The 18,518-nt window shown below is 41.7% G+C and overlaps 1 protein-coding gene across 4 annotated transcripts; it reads right to left on the bottom strand.

Moving 5' to 3' along the window:
* Positions 1-6,630: 6,630 nt before the first annotated feature.
* On the bottom strand, positions 6,631-18,512 carry LOC116815754 (tRNA selenocysteine 1-associated protein 1-like). 4 transcript variants are annotated; one of them, XM_032764370.2, is made up of 10 exons: positions 18,431-18,512; positions 17,057-17,243; positions 14,454-14,523; positions 13,251-13,327; positions 13,021-13,160; positions 12,196-12,327; positions 11,041-11,160; positions 8,801-8,993; positions 8,135-8,180; positions 6,631-7,030 (listed from the first exon to the last, which is right to left on the bottom strand). In XM_032764370.2, the coding sequence occupies exons 4-10, from the start codon at positions 13,278-13,280 to the stop codon at positions 6,894-6,896; spliced, it is 798 nt and encodes a 265-aa protein (XP_032620261.1). In that variant the 5' UTR covers positions 13,281-13,327; positions 14,454-14,523; positions 17,057-17,243; positions 18,431-18,512; the 3' UTR covers positions 6,631-6,893. The 4 variants fall into 4 exon arrangements, with proteins under 4 accessions (XP_032620261.1, XP_032620266.1, XP_032620264.1 ...); XM_032764373.2 differs by having other exon boundaries at positions 6,809-7,030; positions 13,021-13,157; positions 18,431-18,505; XM_032764375.2 differs by lacking the exon at positions 13,251-13,327 and having other exon boundaries at positions 13,021-13,157; positions 18,431-18,505.
* Between the last annotated feature and the right edge of the window lie 6 nt (positions 18,513-18,518).

The raw sequence follows: 18,518 nt of genomic DNA, 5'->3' as shown, positions 1-18,518 counted from the left end.
TCCGGGGCCTCACGCGCTTGCTGCTAGCTGCCGGCTCCGTCCCGCCCGCGCCGCGGCCCACCCCGTGCACCCCTCCCCCCTGTCCGACCAACCACACAGCGCCCGCCCGGGCAGGTTGCGTCACTAACTCGCGCACAACGGGAAGCGTCATCCTCCTGCGTCTTACCCAGGAGCCAGTGCTCCCCCCCAAACGCTCATGGGAAGTGTAGTTTCGGGAAGTGGCAGGGGCTGTAAGCGCTGGCGGTGGGGGAAGGGGAGGTAGAGAGCGAGCCAGGTTCTCGCCAGGGGTGTTGTTTTCCCAAGCTCCAATCGGAAAAAGTCCGCACAGACAAATACGCAGAACCCCACCATCCTGAGATTTTTTTAAGGCTATCGCATGCTTCATTTAGCGTTTTTGGAGGCTTCAGGTTGGCAATGCTGCTGTGTAAGTTCAGGTTATGCAAGCCCATACGCTGGTGAATGATTTCCACGCTGCAGCGATCAAAAAGATTTGAATCAATATAATCAGAAAATGTGGTAAAGAAAAGGAACATTTGCCACTGGGTCCATAACTGCTTTGGTCCATAAACCAACTACTGTGAGCCGGATTGTGGTTGGCTGTTACGAAAGCCCACAGAGCAAGGGGAGGGACAGAGTTGTTGGGGTGCAGGGTAAAGCAATGAGCATGGACAAGCACATGATGTGCCAATGGAGATAAGTCCTTTATAGATGATTTGTAAGTGACACGCAAGAGTCAGAACAATTTCTAGGTAAAGTTAGACCAACAGCATGTCTAGCAAAAATTTAGTCACTACAGTTACATAAGTGTTAATGCAAACAAACACACTAGAAAGGGCCAAACCTTAGCTGCTTGAAACAAGCCGATGAAGTGATGCTGATTTGTAGATAATGACCTGGCCCATTATATTTATAAATCTATGTCAAGTATGCAGTAAAATATAAAAATGCCCTTCCAGATAGGTTTAGAGAGAAGATGTTCCCCCACAAATTGCCTTCATTGATCCCTGGAAAAGAAACAGTCATTCATTTGTTACATGCCTATTTATTCTTCCTCATTATGAAGAGCAGTTCACAAATATGGGATGGACTTCTTTACAAAATGGCCTGAATCTTAGTAAGGAACAAAAAGGGTCACTCAGTCACTGAAGTTTTACTGAACTAATTCTTCACCAGATTTAGGGTTCTAGGTGATTGGCACACAGATAAAGGGAAAATATTTGAATCAAGAATATTTCAACAGGTTTATGAGATTCTAGGAATCTACGACTCACACCACAATTGTTTGGGAAGGTGGAATGGGTCAAAAAAGGTTGAGCAGGCTACCTTTTCAGAACAGCATCAAACAGACTGTAACCAGCATTTCTCATTATTTTGATGGCCTATAAACAGCAGCCATTTATAGGGAAGAGTTGTTCATTGTTTGTTAGCAGACTCCACAGAAACAGTGGAAATACTACAGGAGTTTGCCTGTGGCATGCACCAAGCATCCCCATTCTGAGTTCCCATCACAGCCCCAGACTGTCATGCACAAGTATAAAAACAAGTTGACAAAAACTTTGTGCTACACCAACATTTTCTAACTTGGACACTAACATTAGGGACTTAGGCACCTCCCCATCCCTTTTGTAGAGCAGTGGTCTCTCCCTTCTCCCACTACATATCATCTCCTTTCCTGCATCAAGTCCTTCTTCCCAATTGCCCTTCTCCTTCCTAAATTATTCAGTCTCTGTGCTCCTCCCCCATCCATCTGGCTCCAACCTACCCCCAAGTCTTTAACCTTCCAAAATCCACTCACCCCCAACCACTTATAGGGTCTCATTCACTATTTGCAGGACACCAATAGACTTCTGAACAAGGAGTAGAAATTTTGGTGAGACTTTTTCACTAGCCTCCATGGAGGAACTGACCATCTGTTTCTTCTTCAGACAGGATGGTGGGCCACAGGTGTCTGTGCTCTACTTCTAGATCCAGAGATCCTGTTTTTTCTTCCTCCAGCTTGGGGTGGGAGATTGCAGAAGCCTGTAACTCTTTTACATCAGTAAATCCCAGTTTGAGCATAATCAGACCAGTCCTTGATCCCAGCTTGCAGATTCGATGGTAAGGCCAAATCCAAGATACCAAGGGGGAAGTGACAGAAGCTACTAGTTAAATACTTTGTATAACTGCTTTATAAACCTAAATGAGAACTGGGACTGTTTCAGCCCCAGGATGGACACTCAACAGCAGGGATCAGCAATCTGCTTGAGATAAAATCTTACATCCACTACTTAGATTCAGAATTCTTGAGGGACAGCTGCACAGGTGGTTGGAGAAACTACAAAGTTATGTTATAGCATATCTCCTTAATCAAGCCCTTAATGGGTGCTAGTATAAGTTAATAAATAATAAAATAAAATAATTTGGGGGGCAAGGATTGTCTCTGACAATGTGTTTATACAGTGCCTAGCACTGCTCTTGGGAAGAAAAGAAAGGGTGGTTGGGGTCACTGCAAGAGAATGGGAGAGAGGGTCAAATGGCCCAATGGGCACCGCCCTCTAGAAGCTTGTGGTGTAGGTGCCTTGATATTAACTATGTGCATCTGCGGAAGCTGCAACCTTTATGAAGGTACTGTTCGCTCCCCTCCTCCTGCCTCCACCCAACTCTGCCCACTACCCAGTCCCAAAGCTCCCTCTTCCCACCATATTCTCAGTTCCAGGGCAGGGGACTCTACGTAGTTTATTAGGGGCGATGGGTTCATGGGATCTTGAAGTGGCACTTCCCTATCCTGGAGCCGAGTGCTAAACAATGGGGGGTGAGACAGGGGAAAGATACATTCTAGAGAAGCCCCAACCCAAAACAGCCTTAGCCTCATTCTCACAGCAGCCCCAGCCCCTCTCTCCAACCCAAGAGGCACAGGACAGTTTTACAGCCAGTTTGTGACTCACGGAATGGAAAAGGTGGAGTAGCAGCACTCAAGGCCTGGAGAGCCTGAGTAAACAATTAATCATCTCATATCCCCAGAGCCAAGGCCTCCTGACCCAGGGAATGAGCATAGCTGACTAGGTAACAGGGAGAGGACCACCACCACGACCCAGCCTCTGGCAGGGCTGCAATGGGGGAGATGGAACCACAGAACCAATGGTCCCTCTGGGGCCAGGATACTCCCTTCTCTGGCAGTGGATGGAATGTGGAGTCCTGTAAGGTAAAGGGCTGAGTCTGAGAGAGGCAAAATATTCTTCAGACCTTAGACCAGGTTGACTACGTCAGGGGTTCCCAAACTTTTTTCCCTGATGCCCACCTGTACAGCTGCAATAGGCACTGTGGCCCACTATTAACACTTCAAGGAAAATTATTAATTTTAATGATTACTTACATATACATGTCACAGTAAATAAATGTATATTTCCTTTTAATTTTAACATAAACGATTGTATGCTCTAGCAATATGCACTCAAAGAAATGCTTGCAAATCTTTGAAACCCAACAGTTATAGTAAAACTACACGTTAAAAAAATGTTGAGAGCAAAGTGTGGTGTTCAAACAGGGAAAACTCAATTTGGTATAAAACTGGAAATAAGCAAAACAATTTTTTTAAACAATCCATTTAAAACCAAACATTGTGTTATTTGTTGATTTTAAAATAAAATAGTTGTCCAACTTTGAACACTATATTTTCAAATTTTTTAAGTGTAAAAATCTGAATTTTTGTGCTTTGTAGGTAAAGACCCAACCCTACGCTCTGCTAATTATAAAACAATCAAATATTGTAAATAAAAATATAAAATTACTTACAGATCAGGAGTCTTCTTAATGGGATAGAAGTGCCTGCTTCTCCTTGTACAGTTTTTCCAGTTGGGGACACATGTTAGTGAGGCTCAACCAAATCTCATCTTCAATTTTCAGCCCCTTGCTGACTCCAGCCCTTGAGTTCAGCCCTGTATGCCTTCCCTGCACAGACTGTCAGGCAGGGCAACTGGATGGGGCTGGGTGTTCTGGAGCTGCGCTGAGGGGCCAGGGTTGGGAGAGGAATGAAAAGATGAAGTTTTTTTGGGGGGGGGGGGGAGCGCAACGCCCCTACAAGCCTCCCCCAATCTCAGCCCCGACTTGATTGGGGAATGCAGTTTTGCCAGTGGATCATCCGGGATTGTGTTGTAGCCCACAGCCCACAATTTGGGAAGCCCTGGACCATGTGACTCACACTGGGGGCATTGGCCTCAAATTAGAATCTTGCATGGGCAGGTGGACTGCAGGGCACAATTGTACCAGGGTTTAGTAATGACACATGGCTACTGTATCTGGGGCTTACAAACCTCACAGAGGTTGGACCCCAAATTAGGCAGCTTACATGCCAGAGGTGTAGGGGGTCACTGCTACCAATGTACACAATTCAAGCCACACACTCTAGAGCTCAACACGACAGGCAAATTATACCAATAAAGTGAGTTCTGTTTCCAGAGCTGCAAAGGTCTCAAAGTCCTTACCAAACCTTCTCCATCAAGCTTCAAGGGGCCTACACATACACCACTCCCCACCCCACCCCACCCCACCCCCTCAGTTCCCCTTGAGTCCATCAATTACTCTCCCTTCTCCTCGCCACACACATCCATCAACTCTCCCTCCAGACCACCAGTTCCTCCTTCAGTCCCCTCTTCATGGGGTTCCCAAACTGTAGGTCTGGATGCAAAGCTGGTCACTTCACACTATGGACTGACTGGGCAAGCTCTTCACGGGAACTCTTAATAGCAGGGAGGAAAGTACCTGGTGATTGCACTCTATGTTGCTGCACCCCCTGCCATACAGGAGGCTCTTTGCATTATGGGTCATGTTCCACTCTCACAGCGTAACAGGTCTATGAGAGAATTTATGCTACAAGATGCCTATCTGCCTAGCAGAGGCAGGGCTGGGAGAGCATCCAGCAGCAGGTAAGAGATAAAGCAACAGAAGTAGAAATTTCTGGTCAGCACTCAGAAAAGCCAATAGTGGCATAGGGCACAGAGTAGTTGAGGGGAAAGATAGAGACAGCACTGATGGGTGGACTGTGCAATCATTGTGTTACTGTTGCATTCTTCACCAGCCTGTTCTCCTCATCTGCTACTATTGGTCTGTACAGAAACAGCACAATGAGTGAAGTCCACAAACTCCCACCAGTCAGCCCCTTAAAGGAGGGAAACCTATTTGAACCCCTTCTGGTTATGCAATTGGCCCATTGCTTGCCATTTAGGCAGCCCTCTCAGATTTTGCTCAGGTCACTTTATTTTTAACAAATTATCAGAAAACTAAAGATTCAGAGCTTCAATTTGATACAAACCAAATCATAACACTAAATTTAAGCCTCCTGCACCTCAGAACCAAATTCACCATTGGCTATAGTACAAGGGATTAACTATCAATGATTAGGTGTTGGCATTATTAATAAGAAAATCATTGATTCAACAGCTAAACAAGCTAGAATGACGACCTTCCCACCAACCTAAAACAACCATGTCATATTGCTGGTGCCAGATCAGATGTGAAAGTGAGGTCCTGATTACCTATGATAATTAAAAGACTATGGCATCTTCCATAGCCTTACTACTGGCAAAAAAATCAGTAATGACAGTAGTTTCTGTTCACATGGCTCCTTCAGAACTTTATTCTTCAGTATCAGGCTCAAACTACACACACAGTGAAGGGATCCCTGTATCTGCAACATACTTCATTGTCCTTAAGGATTAAAGTCCTATATATAGGTAGTTAAGTCTTTCAGCTGGACTCCTCTGATTCAGAGTCCAACTGAAAGAAATGGAGGAACATACACATCTTCTTCCAGCTCCCCCCCAACACACAGGGTGTGAATATGAGAACATTTAAGTCCAGATGGAGTCTTTGTATAACCTTTTACTAAAATGTAATGTACACCCCTCCTGTTGCATGTTACACCTGAACTTGGCACAGAGTTTGAATGTAAAGAACCCTAACTAAAATTAACAGAAATCTGAGTTGGTACACCTTACTTGCATGACAAAGGGCAAGAAAAGAAATGCAGCGAGGAAAGCAAGGTACAGAAGAATGAGTTCTCACAGTAGGATTATAAGGATACATGACATGATATATATATTGGGCTCTCTGTACATAAGTAAATGTCAGATGACAAGGATATTTTCAAAGGTTCCTTGAACCTTTGGACACTATGCAAATAGAAGTGGACTGCTGATAGACATATTAAATAGGAGGACAGAAGTGCCAGATGCCAACTGCCCCATCTGCACATCACTGCAGAAGTTAAGGATGCCTCTAACTAGTTTAAATCAGTTTATTAAAAAACTGAAACAGTAATGGAGCAAGTGGCTGACCAGCTGCAATTCTTCAGTGTCAGGAGGCTGCAGGAGAGCCATGGGAATGAATGCTCCATTCCCAAGTGCGGGAATCCCTAAGACTGATGGTTGCTAGTTAATTGAGCCAACACTATCTTCAGAATATCTTCACATCTATATTTATTTGGTACTAGATGTAGTGTTCACTCTAGCTATAGCCATTCTATAGCATGGTGTCAGTTCCAAAGTAAAAATTAGAAAGTTATGGAAAAAAGGAGACCATTTGGATTTTGCAAGCCCAAGAGAGAATGTGTATCAACTACTTACATGTGAAGAAGTGAAATTCCCCACTGACAGGTTTGCAGAAACAAGTTTTTATTTACACAAGCAAGTCTATCTTGAGATTCTAGTCAACTCTTTACATTTCTAGAATATTTACATGATTTCAAGATGCTTCATGAGTAGAGTGATGAACAAAAATTACAAAGGTTGTTTTGCTAAGCTTTTGACAGCAACCCATCCTTGTGCTTTAAAACTTAGGGTCTAGAGTAATGTAGAAGAAATGTAACGTTAGCACCTTGGTCATAACGGTCATGCTATATATTCATGAAAGAGACACTTTTAGAAAGCAGTAGGTATTTCAGAGGTGACCGTATCCAGAGGCTGCCAATGACAATTCATGAGTGAGTCATAGAGTTCTTCACTTCTCTCCATAAATTCTCTGTTCATTTCATCAATATCCAGATGGAGCTGTGGATCTGCAAAAATAAACCCAGTAAATAAAAAAAGTTGGACCCAGCACAAGAGACTTACACAGGAACACAAAAGAGTAATGGCAAGAGCTTCATATGTGACATGTGATTATTCTTATTACACCAAATGTTCCACCTCAGAAAACCAACTACACAAACGCTCTGCAAACTGGACTTTAAAATAAACCCCAAACATAACATTAAATTACATTAATGCTTAGGGTTAAAGTACAGATACTACATTACTACTTTGTGAAAAATTCAATTCTAATAAAACAAACTTGCACAGACTTGAAGGCATTAACCTAAATTTTACATCCATTGCTACAGATTTGAAATATCACTGCCCCTACATTTAAAAAGGGGAGAAAATGCAAGCCAGTATATGCTTTCCTAATATCCCAGTACCCAATACACACTTATTTCTCAGACACAAGGATGAAAAGTTGCTGAAGGAGTTAGGTTCAAAGTCTAACTTTGACATCCAGTCAGGTTCAGACAGACAGACAATCATGATAAATAGCAATTCAAGCAGGGAAAGAGCCCTCTGGCATAAGTTAGCATGCCATTATGGTTAGATAAATGATAGGGCATCCCACTTTGTTTGGACAAGGGGGAAAGAGTTCTGTACAAAATGTAACATCTCTTTTGCTATTTAACAGAATCATATGCTAAAAAGCAATACTGCTTAACATGCTGTAAAAGATTTAAGAAACCAGTTTTCTACTGAGATATTTAAAGCAGAGTCAAGACTGTAAAGAGCTGGAGAAATTATGAGATGGAAAATAGCACATCAAGGAAAATTAGCAGAGTGGGACAAAAAGACTATTTTATCTTCATGTAAGAGCAAGTTAGGAGAATGTCATTTGTCTTAAAGAATGCCAAGTCTGAAAACTCCTAATTTTACACACAATGTAAATTATGTTACAGTCCCAACTTGCTGACCTCTATGCCAGTATTTAGAATAGCTCATTTGGAAATGAAAATGGAATATTTGTATAGACTTTTTCCATGACCTCGCACTACTTTGTCAGCAGTTCTGTATAGAAATTTTATAAAGCCAGACATTATTAGGACCAAACAATTGAAGTATGATAGCATTAGCATTACCTTCAGTTATTAGTTCATCATTGCTTTCAGCCACAATTGGGGTCTCCTGAAACAAACAAGAATGTTTGCGTTAGTTTTATAGAAGTGTAATCATTATTAATTCCAGGTTCTTCAGAAATTTTTACATTCCATTATCCGAAAAAAGGATTTTCAATGTATTCATGAATCTTCATTAAACAGAGTTTAATTTACATAAGCTGTAAAATGGGGTTTTTCAACCTCAATCCATTCCCTTTCTAAAAAAAACCAACAACAACAAAAGACAGACAGACAGACAGACATTCAGGAGAAAGGCAAATTTTATAGTTTAGTATGGCTTAGAACAACTACAGAATTAAACTATGTGCATTATGGACAGACTTATTAGGATAAAAAATTACATACAGATAATGTCACTCACATTTGGCAAAAAAATACAAGAACAAATCGTACACATTTAGAGGATTATAGAAGTTTAATACTAGAGAAGTGTATCATCTAAAGGCTTGGATTTTCAATCTGCAATTTAGTCCTTATTTTACACATTGTCATAGGCTTTACACATGGTTTCCATGTTAAAACTAAAGGGGGAAATGACATACAGCTCTGTTATAAATTAAGTTCATTATGTAAATTTAAGATTTTGGCAAGAACTTGTCTTCAGTGTAAATTCAGTAACATCAATACCTCAAATACAGCTGGAGTCACAATTGAGTTTCTTATAGCAGAATCTCCAACAGCTTGCATGTTGTCATAGGAAGGATAGCTATAGTTGTAATCAGCATAAGCATCATAACCCCACTGTGAGTAGTAGTTCTGATAATCTTGACAATAATCATTGTAGTTATAGGACTGATACCGCTGGAATTCTGCTTTCATTCTAAAAAACATTTTAAAGTGTATAATTAGAATTTAAGAACTGGATGTAAAACTGATTTTAGTTTAAAATTAAACAATTCAGTAAGTCATCAAATTATGAAGGTGAACATTTCTCTGAAAGTTGCCAGAAATTAAAGGGTGAGGAAATCACTGCACAGTACTTTTCATCTGTGTTTATACTGAAATAAATGGTCTCACCTCTGCCAATACCAATAGTAATTACTATCCTGGATAAAATCCAGATCCATGAAACTACTACTACTTCTATCCATTTACTTTAAAGCAAGTTTCAGTGTCAGCATAAACACAGTTTCTGCAGCTAGAGCCTTGTGCTCTGCTATAGATTGGTTAATTAGTACTTAGACAGCTATCAAGTACAGCTGCTTTAAAACTACATTCTTTTGTATTTAGCCCTTTGTTTTGTGTGGCTAATTACTAAATCTTTGTTGGGGGGGGGGGGCAGGGGAAGAGAGGGAGAAACTAAACAAAAAATCCCAAGAGATCCCAGATTATATTTTAAGGAGCATGTGATACTTTTTTTCTTTAAAAAAAAAAAATCCCAAAAAAACACACACATCTCCCTCCAACACACACAGTCCACCTGAATTTGTTTTGCATAGAGACTGGTTTGGCATTCAGCAGCTGCCAGAGTTTATTTCCCATCTGAAGTTATAATCCTGTTTATAACAATCATTGCCACAACAATTTATGAAGTCAGAGAAGTGAGGAATAAGCAGCAAAAGCACAAACTCTAAAAAGGAGCCTGATTCATTTACTAATAGAACATGAAGGAAGAAATGTAAAATAGTAGTTTTCTAATTTTTTTTGAAGAAAAAATTGTCAAACTCCCCATTTTAGATTCATCTGATACTCACTCATCATTATAGACTATACAATGAAGTCAGATGGACTAATTGGACATTCCAGAGACACATCAGATTTTCCATTTTTAATGCTAAATGTGGCCCTGTCCAGGCAGACTCCTGTACTTGTACAGCCCCCATTTACTTTGATAGTTCTCTACACAGACACAGAAAAGCCAGTTGTATGGTCCACCCCTTAACCAAGAAAGATAAACTACAAGACATAGACATTTAGTTCATAACCTAACAGTTTGAATACAATGGTATCTAGCTCAGACCAGCTTTGGGTAGTGCCAACTTAAAATAGAAGATTTCTCTCCTTTAAAGGGAAAGAGGTAATATTTTTAAGGTCTGGGTATACCTAGAAGAAAAGGGAGCTTCACTTTTGGATATTTCCACTGACTAACAGGAATATAAGGCAAAGTAATTTAAGTATGTTTAGGAGGTTTCTTCCTCTTTGTTACATGCTATTTCACCCATGTACTGATGAGAGAGTATGTCAATTTGATACCAACCTACCCAAACCTAACTGGTAAAAGCAGGGATTGCCTCAAAAAGTGTATAACTAACTAAGAGTTTAGGAGGCAGAACAAGGAACCTTTTCAGAGTGGTTCACAGTCCTCACTTGCATGTTAAGAGCTTCAAAGTCAGGAATCCTTGGAGAGCAAAGAACATTAATGGAAGTTGGTGTATTTTCTGTATATCGCATTTCGGATCTAGTTTTGGCTTCTGTACTATAGATGTTTTGTGTTCTCCCTGCTTAAGAGTGCTCCTTCACTTCACCAGATCACTGTAAAATAAACCCTGTGCGATTTTCATTGGAAATTTTTTTTTTATTTACTCTGTAAGGCCCTGATCCTGAAATCACTTATGATGTGCTTAACTTTGCTATTATGAATAGCCACATTGACTTCAAATGGAACTACTCATAGTAGTAAAGTTAAGCACGTGCTCACTTAGGTACTTTTGAAAAAAAGTTTACCCCAGGATTCTGCCCAGGGTCTAGGTACTTCATGGTTACCAGACAGGAAAAGCAGATGGAGAAGCACTAACTAAAAGAAATGCAAAACTAGATCCTTTATGTCATGAACTATGGGATGACACCACCATTACAGTAGATGAGATATGCTTTGACAAGGTGAAGCTACTGTTAATTCCTGTATCACTACAAGACTAATTCGTTACCTTTTAGAAATTCCTATACTCAGTCGGATTCGTTTTCCACCTAGACCTGGTGCATTTTGGCAGTCTTGCAGTGCTCTCATCTGATCACCTTGTTCACCAAATCTGACAAAGCCATACCCCCTGCAAATTCCAAAAGGTAGCTATTTTAGTAATTCCAGTACACACACCAATTATAACAGAGTTAATAAGTTTAGTGTTTTCTTCTACAGACAAAACCCTTATTTAGCATTGTAGCTACTATGGCTTACAGTACATATTTGCTTTAACTTTTTTGTTTTGTTTTTAAACACCCAAGCTAAATGCTATCTCTCAGAGCTCAAAGTTGTATCAAAGAGCAAATACTGACAGCTGATTGCAGTTAGATTAATAAAGCACGTTTCTTTTAATGGCAGTTCTCAACAAAAGAATAATTAAAAACAACATGGTTACCTGTGTATCTAAGCAGATTCCATATTAATGGAGTATATGGCCACTGATTTACCCACATATTCAATTAGTGTTAACCAAGAGCTATCAATTTACAGTACTTAGCCATTTAAGAAGAAAAGTTCACACTCTCAGTATTTTGGATTTCTTGCCTGCAAAGTGTACTGTGATCTTAATAGGGAACCAGCAACAGAGATTTATAGTCCCAGCCCTGTCACTGATTCATTGGGTGGCCTTGGGCAAGTCACAAACTCTCTGTGGGCCCTTTTTGCTGCTCGTATAAGCAGGTTCAACTCCACTGACTTTAGTTTATGTGGCCCCTTGTCTATTTTCCTATCCATCAAATGGGGATAATATTTAGCCCTCAGTACAGCTCCTGATTATGCACAGGTGCACTGCTGGGCATGAGCAGAGCCCCATTAATTCAATGTACATCTCCTTTGCCTCCCCAGGTAAATTTTATGGCATGCAAATACATGCACAGTGAAATCACAATTTAGCCTATTGCATGTCCTATCCAGACAAAGACTTGAAATAGAGCAAGGGATTTTCCTCTAATACCGCTTTGTTTTTAGACTCTAACCTCGGTTCTACTTTCTCTTTGACTTGGGGGGAAACCCCAAAAACCCCACAGAAACATGATACAGAGTTAAGTCTGACTAAGTGGTTTACAAATAACAACTGTCTACAGTCCTTTTATAAGCAGCATTTTGATTGTGTAAAAGTTACCTGGAGTATCCCAGTAGGTCTGTGGCTATTTTGCAGTCAATGCATGTAGGGTACCTTTTCACAAAGTAGTCATAGAGCTGAAAATCATCCACTTCAGGAGTTAGCTCTCCTACAACTATTGAGAAATCTGGTCTAAAAAGGATTGAAAATAAATAGTTAGATTGCAAGGATATTGAAATCTTAAGAGACTGGTCAGAAAGCTATTAATTAGTTATTACATATAACAAATAACTATGGGACTAATCCTGCAAACACTGATCTTCTATAGCACTACACACTGTAGTGATCATTGCACTTGGCAGTGCTCATGTTTGCAGGATCAGTCCAAGTCTTGTAGCACAACCACTGTGGCACAATATTCTCGAAGATAATAAGCCCAGTCTACTTCTCTAGCTAAACAGGCTTTATTTCTGCTTTGAGAGAGAGCAGATGTCCAAGTCAATCCACCTCAAAAAAAAAAAACCTCAACCAAACCAAAAAAAAAACCTGATTGGATTTTACTATCTCTTAGTAAGAGGAAAGAAGAGGAGCGATAAAAATACAAGCAACAAATGAATAAATGTATATTTATGGATCTCAAAGTACTAAGTAAAAAGATAACCCAAAAATATACACTGGTGTCCCTTAAGTTTCAGCAAAGATTTAACAGCAGAGTGGTGTAATGATATCTCATTACAAATTATACTAGCATAAACAATACTTGGCACTTACATAAGAACCTCCATTTAAGAATCTCAAAAGTATTCATTCACTGCTCACTATTGATTTAGATGGATTGTTATGGACAGGGGCTAGTTGTTCTGGTCTGTTTCAAGAGCTTTTTACCTGATTGGAAGATTAACAACACTAACATAGTCTGTTCTTCCTGCTTTTATTTTGTTCTTTTTCTTTCGCTTTTTCTGTGGTCCTCTCCACCAGCTATAGGTTTGTAGGGACTCTCTTTTGTTCTTTCCCATTGTATCCTGCTGGGATGAAAAAAAGCTTTATAGTACTTAGTCTCATTTAAATTCCTCCCACCCACTCCCCATCACCACAGGTGATTTCCCCATATTCACCTTGCCCTTGAAAGAAGCCTGGGGTCCCATCTCTCCCTCCGCCTCCCATGAGGGAAAGCAGCCTCTGGGGAAAACGCCTGGCAAAAATAACAGAGCCAAAGGATTGTATGAACAGCCATATTCCCCTGACTTGTCAATCTGGCTAAAGGATTGAAAGCGTCCTCTTGGAATTAAAAAAAAAAAGGTAAAATAAAGCAGTTATCCCTTAGATGTTGGCCAATCCTAAATGTTAATCACTTTAAGGACCAGACTGCCCCTAAATGTTGTTTAGGATTTGCTAGAGCAGTGTTTCTCAATGACCGGTCTGCGGACCACAACTAGTCCCTGAAGTCTTCCTGACACTGTTTAGGCAGGCAGCAAGCTGGTAGCTGGCATCAAAAAGGTTGAGACACACTGTGCTAGAGCACTCTAGTAGCATTTTTTTTGGGTGACTGAAAGGCACAGCTAGGTCATCACTCTTGCCTAGAATGAGGCTCAACTGGCCCTGCCTCCCTTTTGCTGGGAGCTCTTCCCTTCCTGCTGCTGTGAGAAACTCTCCTCATAGCTAGTTGTCAGTCACTCGCTCAGGCCAAGAACCAAGAGGAGGTTGGTAGATGGGATGCAAAGGGAAAGCAGACAAGGGACAGACAGACTAATTTGGAGCCCAGGGGAACTCATGCCCAGATGCAGGGCAAAGAAGAAACAGGCAGAAAACATGCCTCACTCAAAAAAAGAGGAAGGAGGTAGGGAAACTACAAAGAAGAGAAGGAGGGAGATGGTCGTAGAGTTAATGCAGGTCACATTCCTCACCTTAGAATCTTAAGAATGAGGATTCTCATCCTTAGGGCTCCAAGATTTAATACATTTGGTATTTCTCAATATATTTTACTTACTAGAAGTAGAACATTAATGTCTGTGTGAGTGCTTGCATTATATCCTGCTCAGAGAGTGTTACAGGCAAGCCCCTCCATGAGAACTCACTTTTAAACAATGGGAAGTCCAATGCTTCATGTCAGGTCCCACAACCTGCTTCAGTTGATATAATTAGGTTTCCAGAGCAGGGGAGCATAATTAATTAGCACATTACCTGAAGGAAGTACAGGGCTAGAATTCACCTACTCAGAGAAATTATTTTAGTTTTATATTCGCGAAGAATTCTGGATATGGTTTAGTATCCCTCCTAAGCACTGTGGACCTGGACTTGTTCTCACCAGATGATCTTACCTGGTTTGCCACTGTTCAGAAGTTTTCTTCACAAGGAATGCTGCACTGCTTCACAATTTATTCTGATCCTCTAAAGAAAAAGGGGAGGAGGAGAAAAGCTTTTATGAAAAGTAATTCAGCTTAAACTTAAAAAAATTGTTGCTGCACAGCTGAGAACTTGTTCACCTTCTTTTAAATCTGATTTAAGAAATTTAACTTGGGGAATTCTGAAAGGTTCCAGAGCTTAGACTTCCATTGCAAAAGCCTAAACTTAATACACTTATGCAGACCACTGCTATTAGTAACCACTGATCACTTGTGGATCAAATCATCATTGCATCATATCGTGACACAGCCTGACTTGGGGATAACCTGGAATGACCACATATAGCCTTTCTATTCACCAAGACCAGTAATTATCTTTCAGCTCTACTTCCACAAACTTCTCTATTCTAGAGGACAGTTGCGAGTTTTTGTTCTTATTCCAGCACAGCCTCAAGGTTTTACATACACACACACACACACACACACACAATTATTTTAAATATGTGTTTAGTTGGTGGGGGATATAAGGTCAGCTTAGAAATGAAGAAAGATGATCATTCAAAAGCTTAAAAAGATAGCTTGCTCATTTTTATGGGCCTTTGATGTTTCCTTGGTTCTTCCTCTCTTTGGAAGAAATTCAAAGATGCCTTGGTTGGTGGTGTAAGTTACAAATCAATAAGAGAATGCAGAGTGGTACATAGGGAAGAGGCAGCTGTAGCGGTAAAAGCAACAAGACAGTATAACGTAAAGCAAAGGAGAATTTTGCTCTCCTGTATCTTTCCTAGCTATCCCCTTCTGCCAGTTTGTTATGCAAATTTCACCCTCTTACTGACTTGTAACTTACATAGCTATTTAGCACCTCTGAATTTAGCCTCTCATTATTATTTGTTTTATAATAGCGGCCAAAGACCCGTGCTAGGGCTACAGCTTTGTGCAGTCATTTGCTTAGTTTCAATGCCTTTTCCCTTTAGCTCACTCATTTGCTCTATACAATTTTTAAGGAAAATCTGAAATAGCTACACTATGTATTTTCTCGTAAATCATCTTGCTAGTCAAAGAATGTTGGGGATAAGAGCAAGTCATTGCACACAGCACTTTCCCTCACAACCATTTTTTAAAACTATAACTCTATTGCAAATTGTTTTTACATTCAGTACTTGGTACATATTAATAAACGGTTGCCTGATGAAATTTCACCCCATATGATTCCACGTAACAGATTTCTGTAACATATTACCCCAAAGTGGGGTCTATGTAGCAAAATACATAGTACATCTTTCATTCTAATGACTATGGGAACTATTGCAAATTTAGTAAATCATAATAGTAACACAGTTTGAAAACTGTTAAAACCCCGGTACTGCAAAGACTTAAGCTTGTCTACATATGGAGTTATTGAGCAACAGCAATTGGGCTTTAAATTCACAACCTGTCTTAATGCAAATTAATTTTCATGTTTAGACAAGCCCTTAAACACACACATAACTTTAACAGCAATCGACTGGTCAGTCCTGGGAACTCCCACAGACGATCATGATCTCTCCTGGTGCAGTGGGGCTGTTGCTAGGTTTGCTCCTTGCCTGCCTCAGCCCCACGCCGCTCCTGGAAGCAGCTAGCACAGCCCCATGGCCCCTTTGGGGGTGGTGGCAGGGGTCTTGGCGCAATGCTCCTGCCTGCAAGCACCACCACCGCAACTCCCATTGGCTGGGAACAGGGAACTGTGGCCAATGGAAGCTGAGGGGTTGGTGCTGGCAGAGAGGGGCAGTGCACGGAACTACATGCCCCCTGCCCCAATCCCCCAGGGGGCGCAGGGGCATGTTGGCCCCTTCTGGGAGCAGCGTGGGGCTTGGGCAGGCAGGACACTTGCCTTAGCCTCGCTGCACCACAAACCGAGAGCTGCCCGTGGTAAGTGCCGCCCTGCAGGAGGCCCCACCCCAACACCCTCCTGGAGCCAGCACGCCATACCCCCTTCTGCACCCAAACTCCCTCCCAGAGTTTGCACCCCCTCACTCTCTCCTGTACCCCAATCCCCTGCCCCAGGCTCAGCCCAGTACCTGCTCCCACACTACGAACCCCTCGGCCCCAGCCCAGAGCCCACATCCCCTCCCGAACCCCAACCCCCTTCCTCAGCCCAGTTAAAGTGAGTGAGGCTGGGGGAGAACGGGGATAGAGTCAGCAGGGCAGGGCCTCAGGGAAGGGGTAGATCCTGGGTTGTGCTTAAATTCAAAAAGCAATCTTGAGCATAAAAAGGTTGGAGACCACTGCTTTAATCTTTTCAGGATCAGCAATTCACTTTGAATTTCAGCAATTAATTTTTTAACAATATGGGAGACTTTACAACAGCACTCTACTATTAACTCTTTCCTGATAGAGACAGATGTCATTTTGCACAAATTAAGAAGTGCACAGATTAGCAAAATGTGCATCAGCAATGTTTTACTATAGTTCTGCTATTTAAAGAGACAGAGCCAACAGAATCCCACTTTTGTATAAAAATATAAAATTCTAATACTAGGCCTGTAGATTAAAAACTGTCCAATTTACTTTTGACCACTTATGCTGTTTGTTTTTGGACTTACCACTCTGTGTGCACATTTAATGCAAGCTGCAGCACAATTTAAAAAAGCTATTTGACCGCAGAAAAATTGTATCAGAAAAAAAAGTGATGCAATAATATCTTGATCACAGTTATCATGGTCTTCTATACGAAACAATATTTTTGGTATTTTATTCTCTGAGCTTGATAGTTGTCATCTGATCTGTTCACTGCAATTCAAACAAATTTAAAAAAAAGTTAGAGGTTTGCACATTGATAGGGTACATTACTTTTTCATACTAACATTAGCTACATAGGTAATTTACCATTCAGTTATTAAGGTCCCAATCCTGGAAAGACTTGCATGCTTAACTTCAAATATTTGACTCCAATAGGGGTACTCAATGGTACTACTCACATTTAACCTAAGCATGCATGTAAGGGCTTGTCTACACCTGAAAGTTGTGTCTCTTTAATTATACTCATATAGTTAAAATGACAAAAATACCCTAGGATGAATTTAATTATATTTGTATCAAAATGCTTAGACCAGTATAACTTATTCTGGGTTGGGAAGCAAAATAAGCTATACCAGCATAAAGCACCTTTATACATGTCTAACTGTATCCGAAATATGGCTTATAACTGTACAGGTAGAAAATTTCACCAGCTGACAGTCCTATCAGTAAAACTTTTTTAGTGTAGACCAGGCCTAACTTTTTCAGGCAGGAGCATGAAGGAAAGATTTTTAAAAGTAAGCTAAAAACAGGACCATTATGAGACTAATGGTGCATACATATCCTTAATTCCAATTCTTTTTTCAGACTTTATAGTAAAATGGAAAAACCATGGAGAGTGAATCAAATATTCAGAGGCATGGTTAAGACCTCGAAACAGTATATCACTACATAAAGTAAAACAGAGGGGGCACTCTCGGGCTGTATAAGGGTGGGTGCTTGGGCCAGGCTCAGTGGGGCTGGTTATAATTGATGGGGGGGAGGAGAGGAGGGCTGCCTGTGGTTTGCGTGTGACGGTATTTGTGTTGCCTGGCAAAGGTGCAGAGAGCCCCCCGGGCAGGAGTGTTTAAAGGGTCAGCAATTGTGGTGGTGGGGGGGAGTTTTCACCCGCTGACCCAGGGCGGCCGTCTGACCCCGAGGTCAGCTACGCAACTCCCGACGGTCCCATGGGCGGATTCCCCCAGTGACTCTCCCCTGGCCTCCCGGGGGTGCGGCGGAGCTGCCCGGGGGGAGACGCCCGACGGGGGAGGGGCGGCGGCCCCGGGAAAGGCCCGGGGGAAGTGGACGGACAGACACCGCCCCGGGAGCTGGGGCCATAACCCTGGGGAGCGAGAGAAGCCTCCCCGCCTCCCCCTGCTCGCGAGGCCCTCACTCCCCCCCGGCCCGGTCCCGGCACTAACGTCTCCCATCCACGACGTCGCCATAAGGAGCAGGACGGGTCCTGCTTCCGCCCCCGCCCGGGACCTCACGCGGAGGCTGCCCTAGCAA

The sequence above is a fragment of the Chelonoidis abingdonii genome, chromosome 2 (assembly GCF_003597395.2).
Source record: "Chelonoidis abingdonii isolate Lonesome George chromosome 2, CheloAbing_2.0, whole genome shotgun sequence".
Taxonomy (NCBI): Eukaryota; Metazoa; Chordata; order Testudines; family Testudinidae; genus Chelonoidis; species Chelonoidis abingdonii.
Note: the sequence above shows the minus strand (reverse complement) of the source record. Positions and strands in the feature narration are given on the sequence as shown.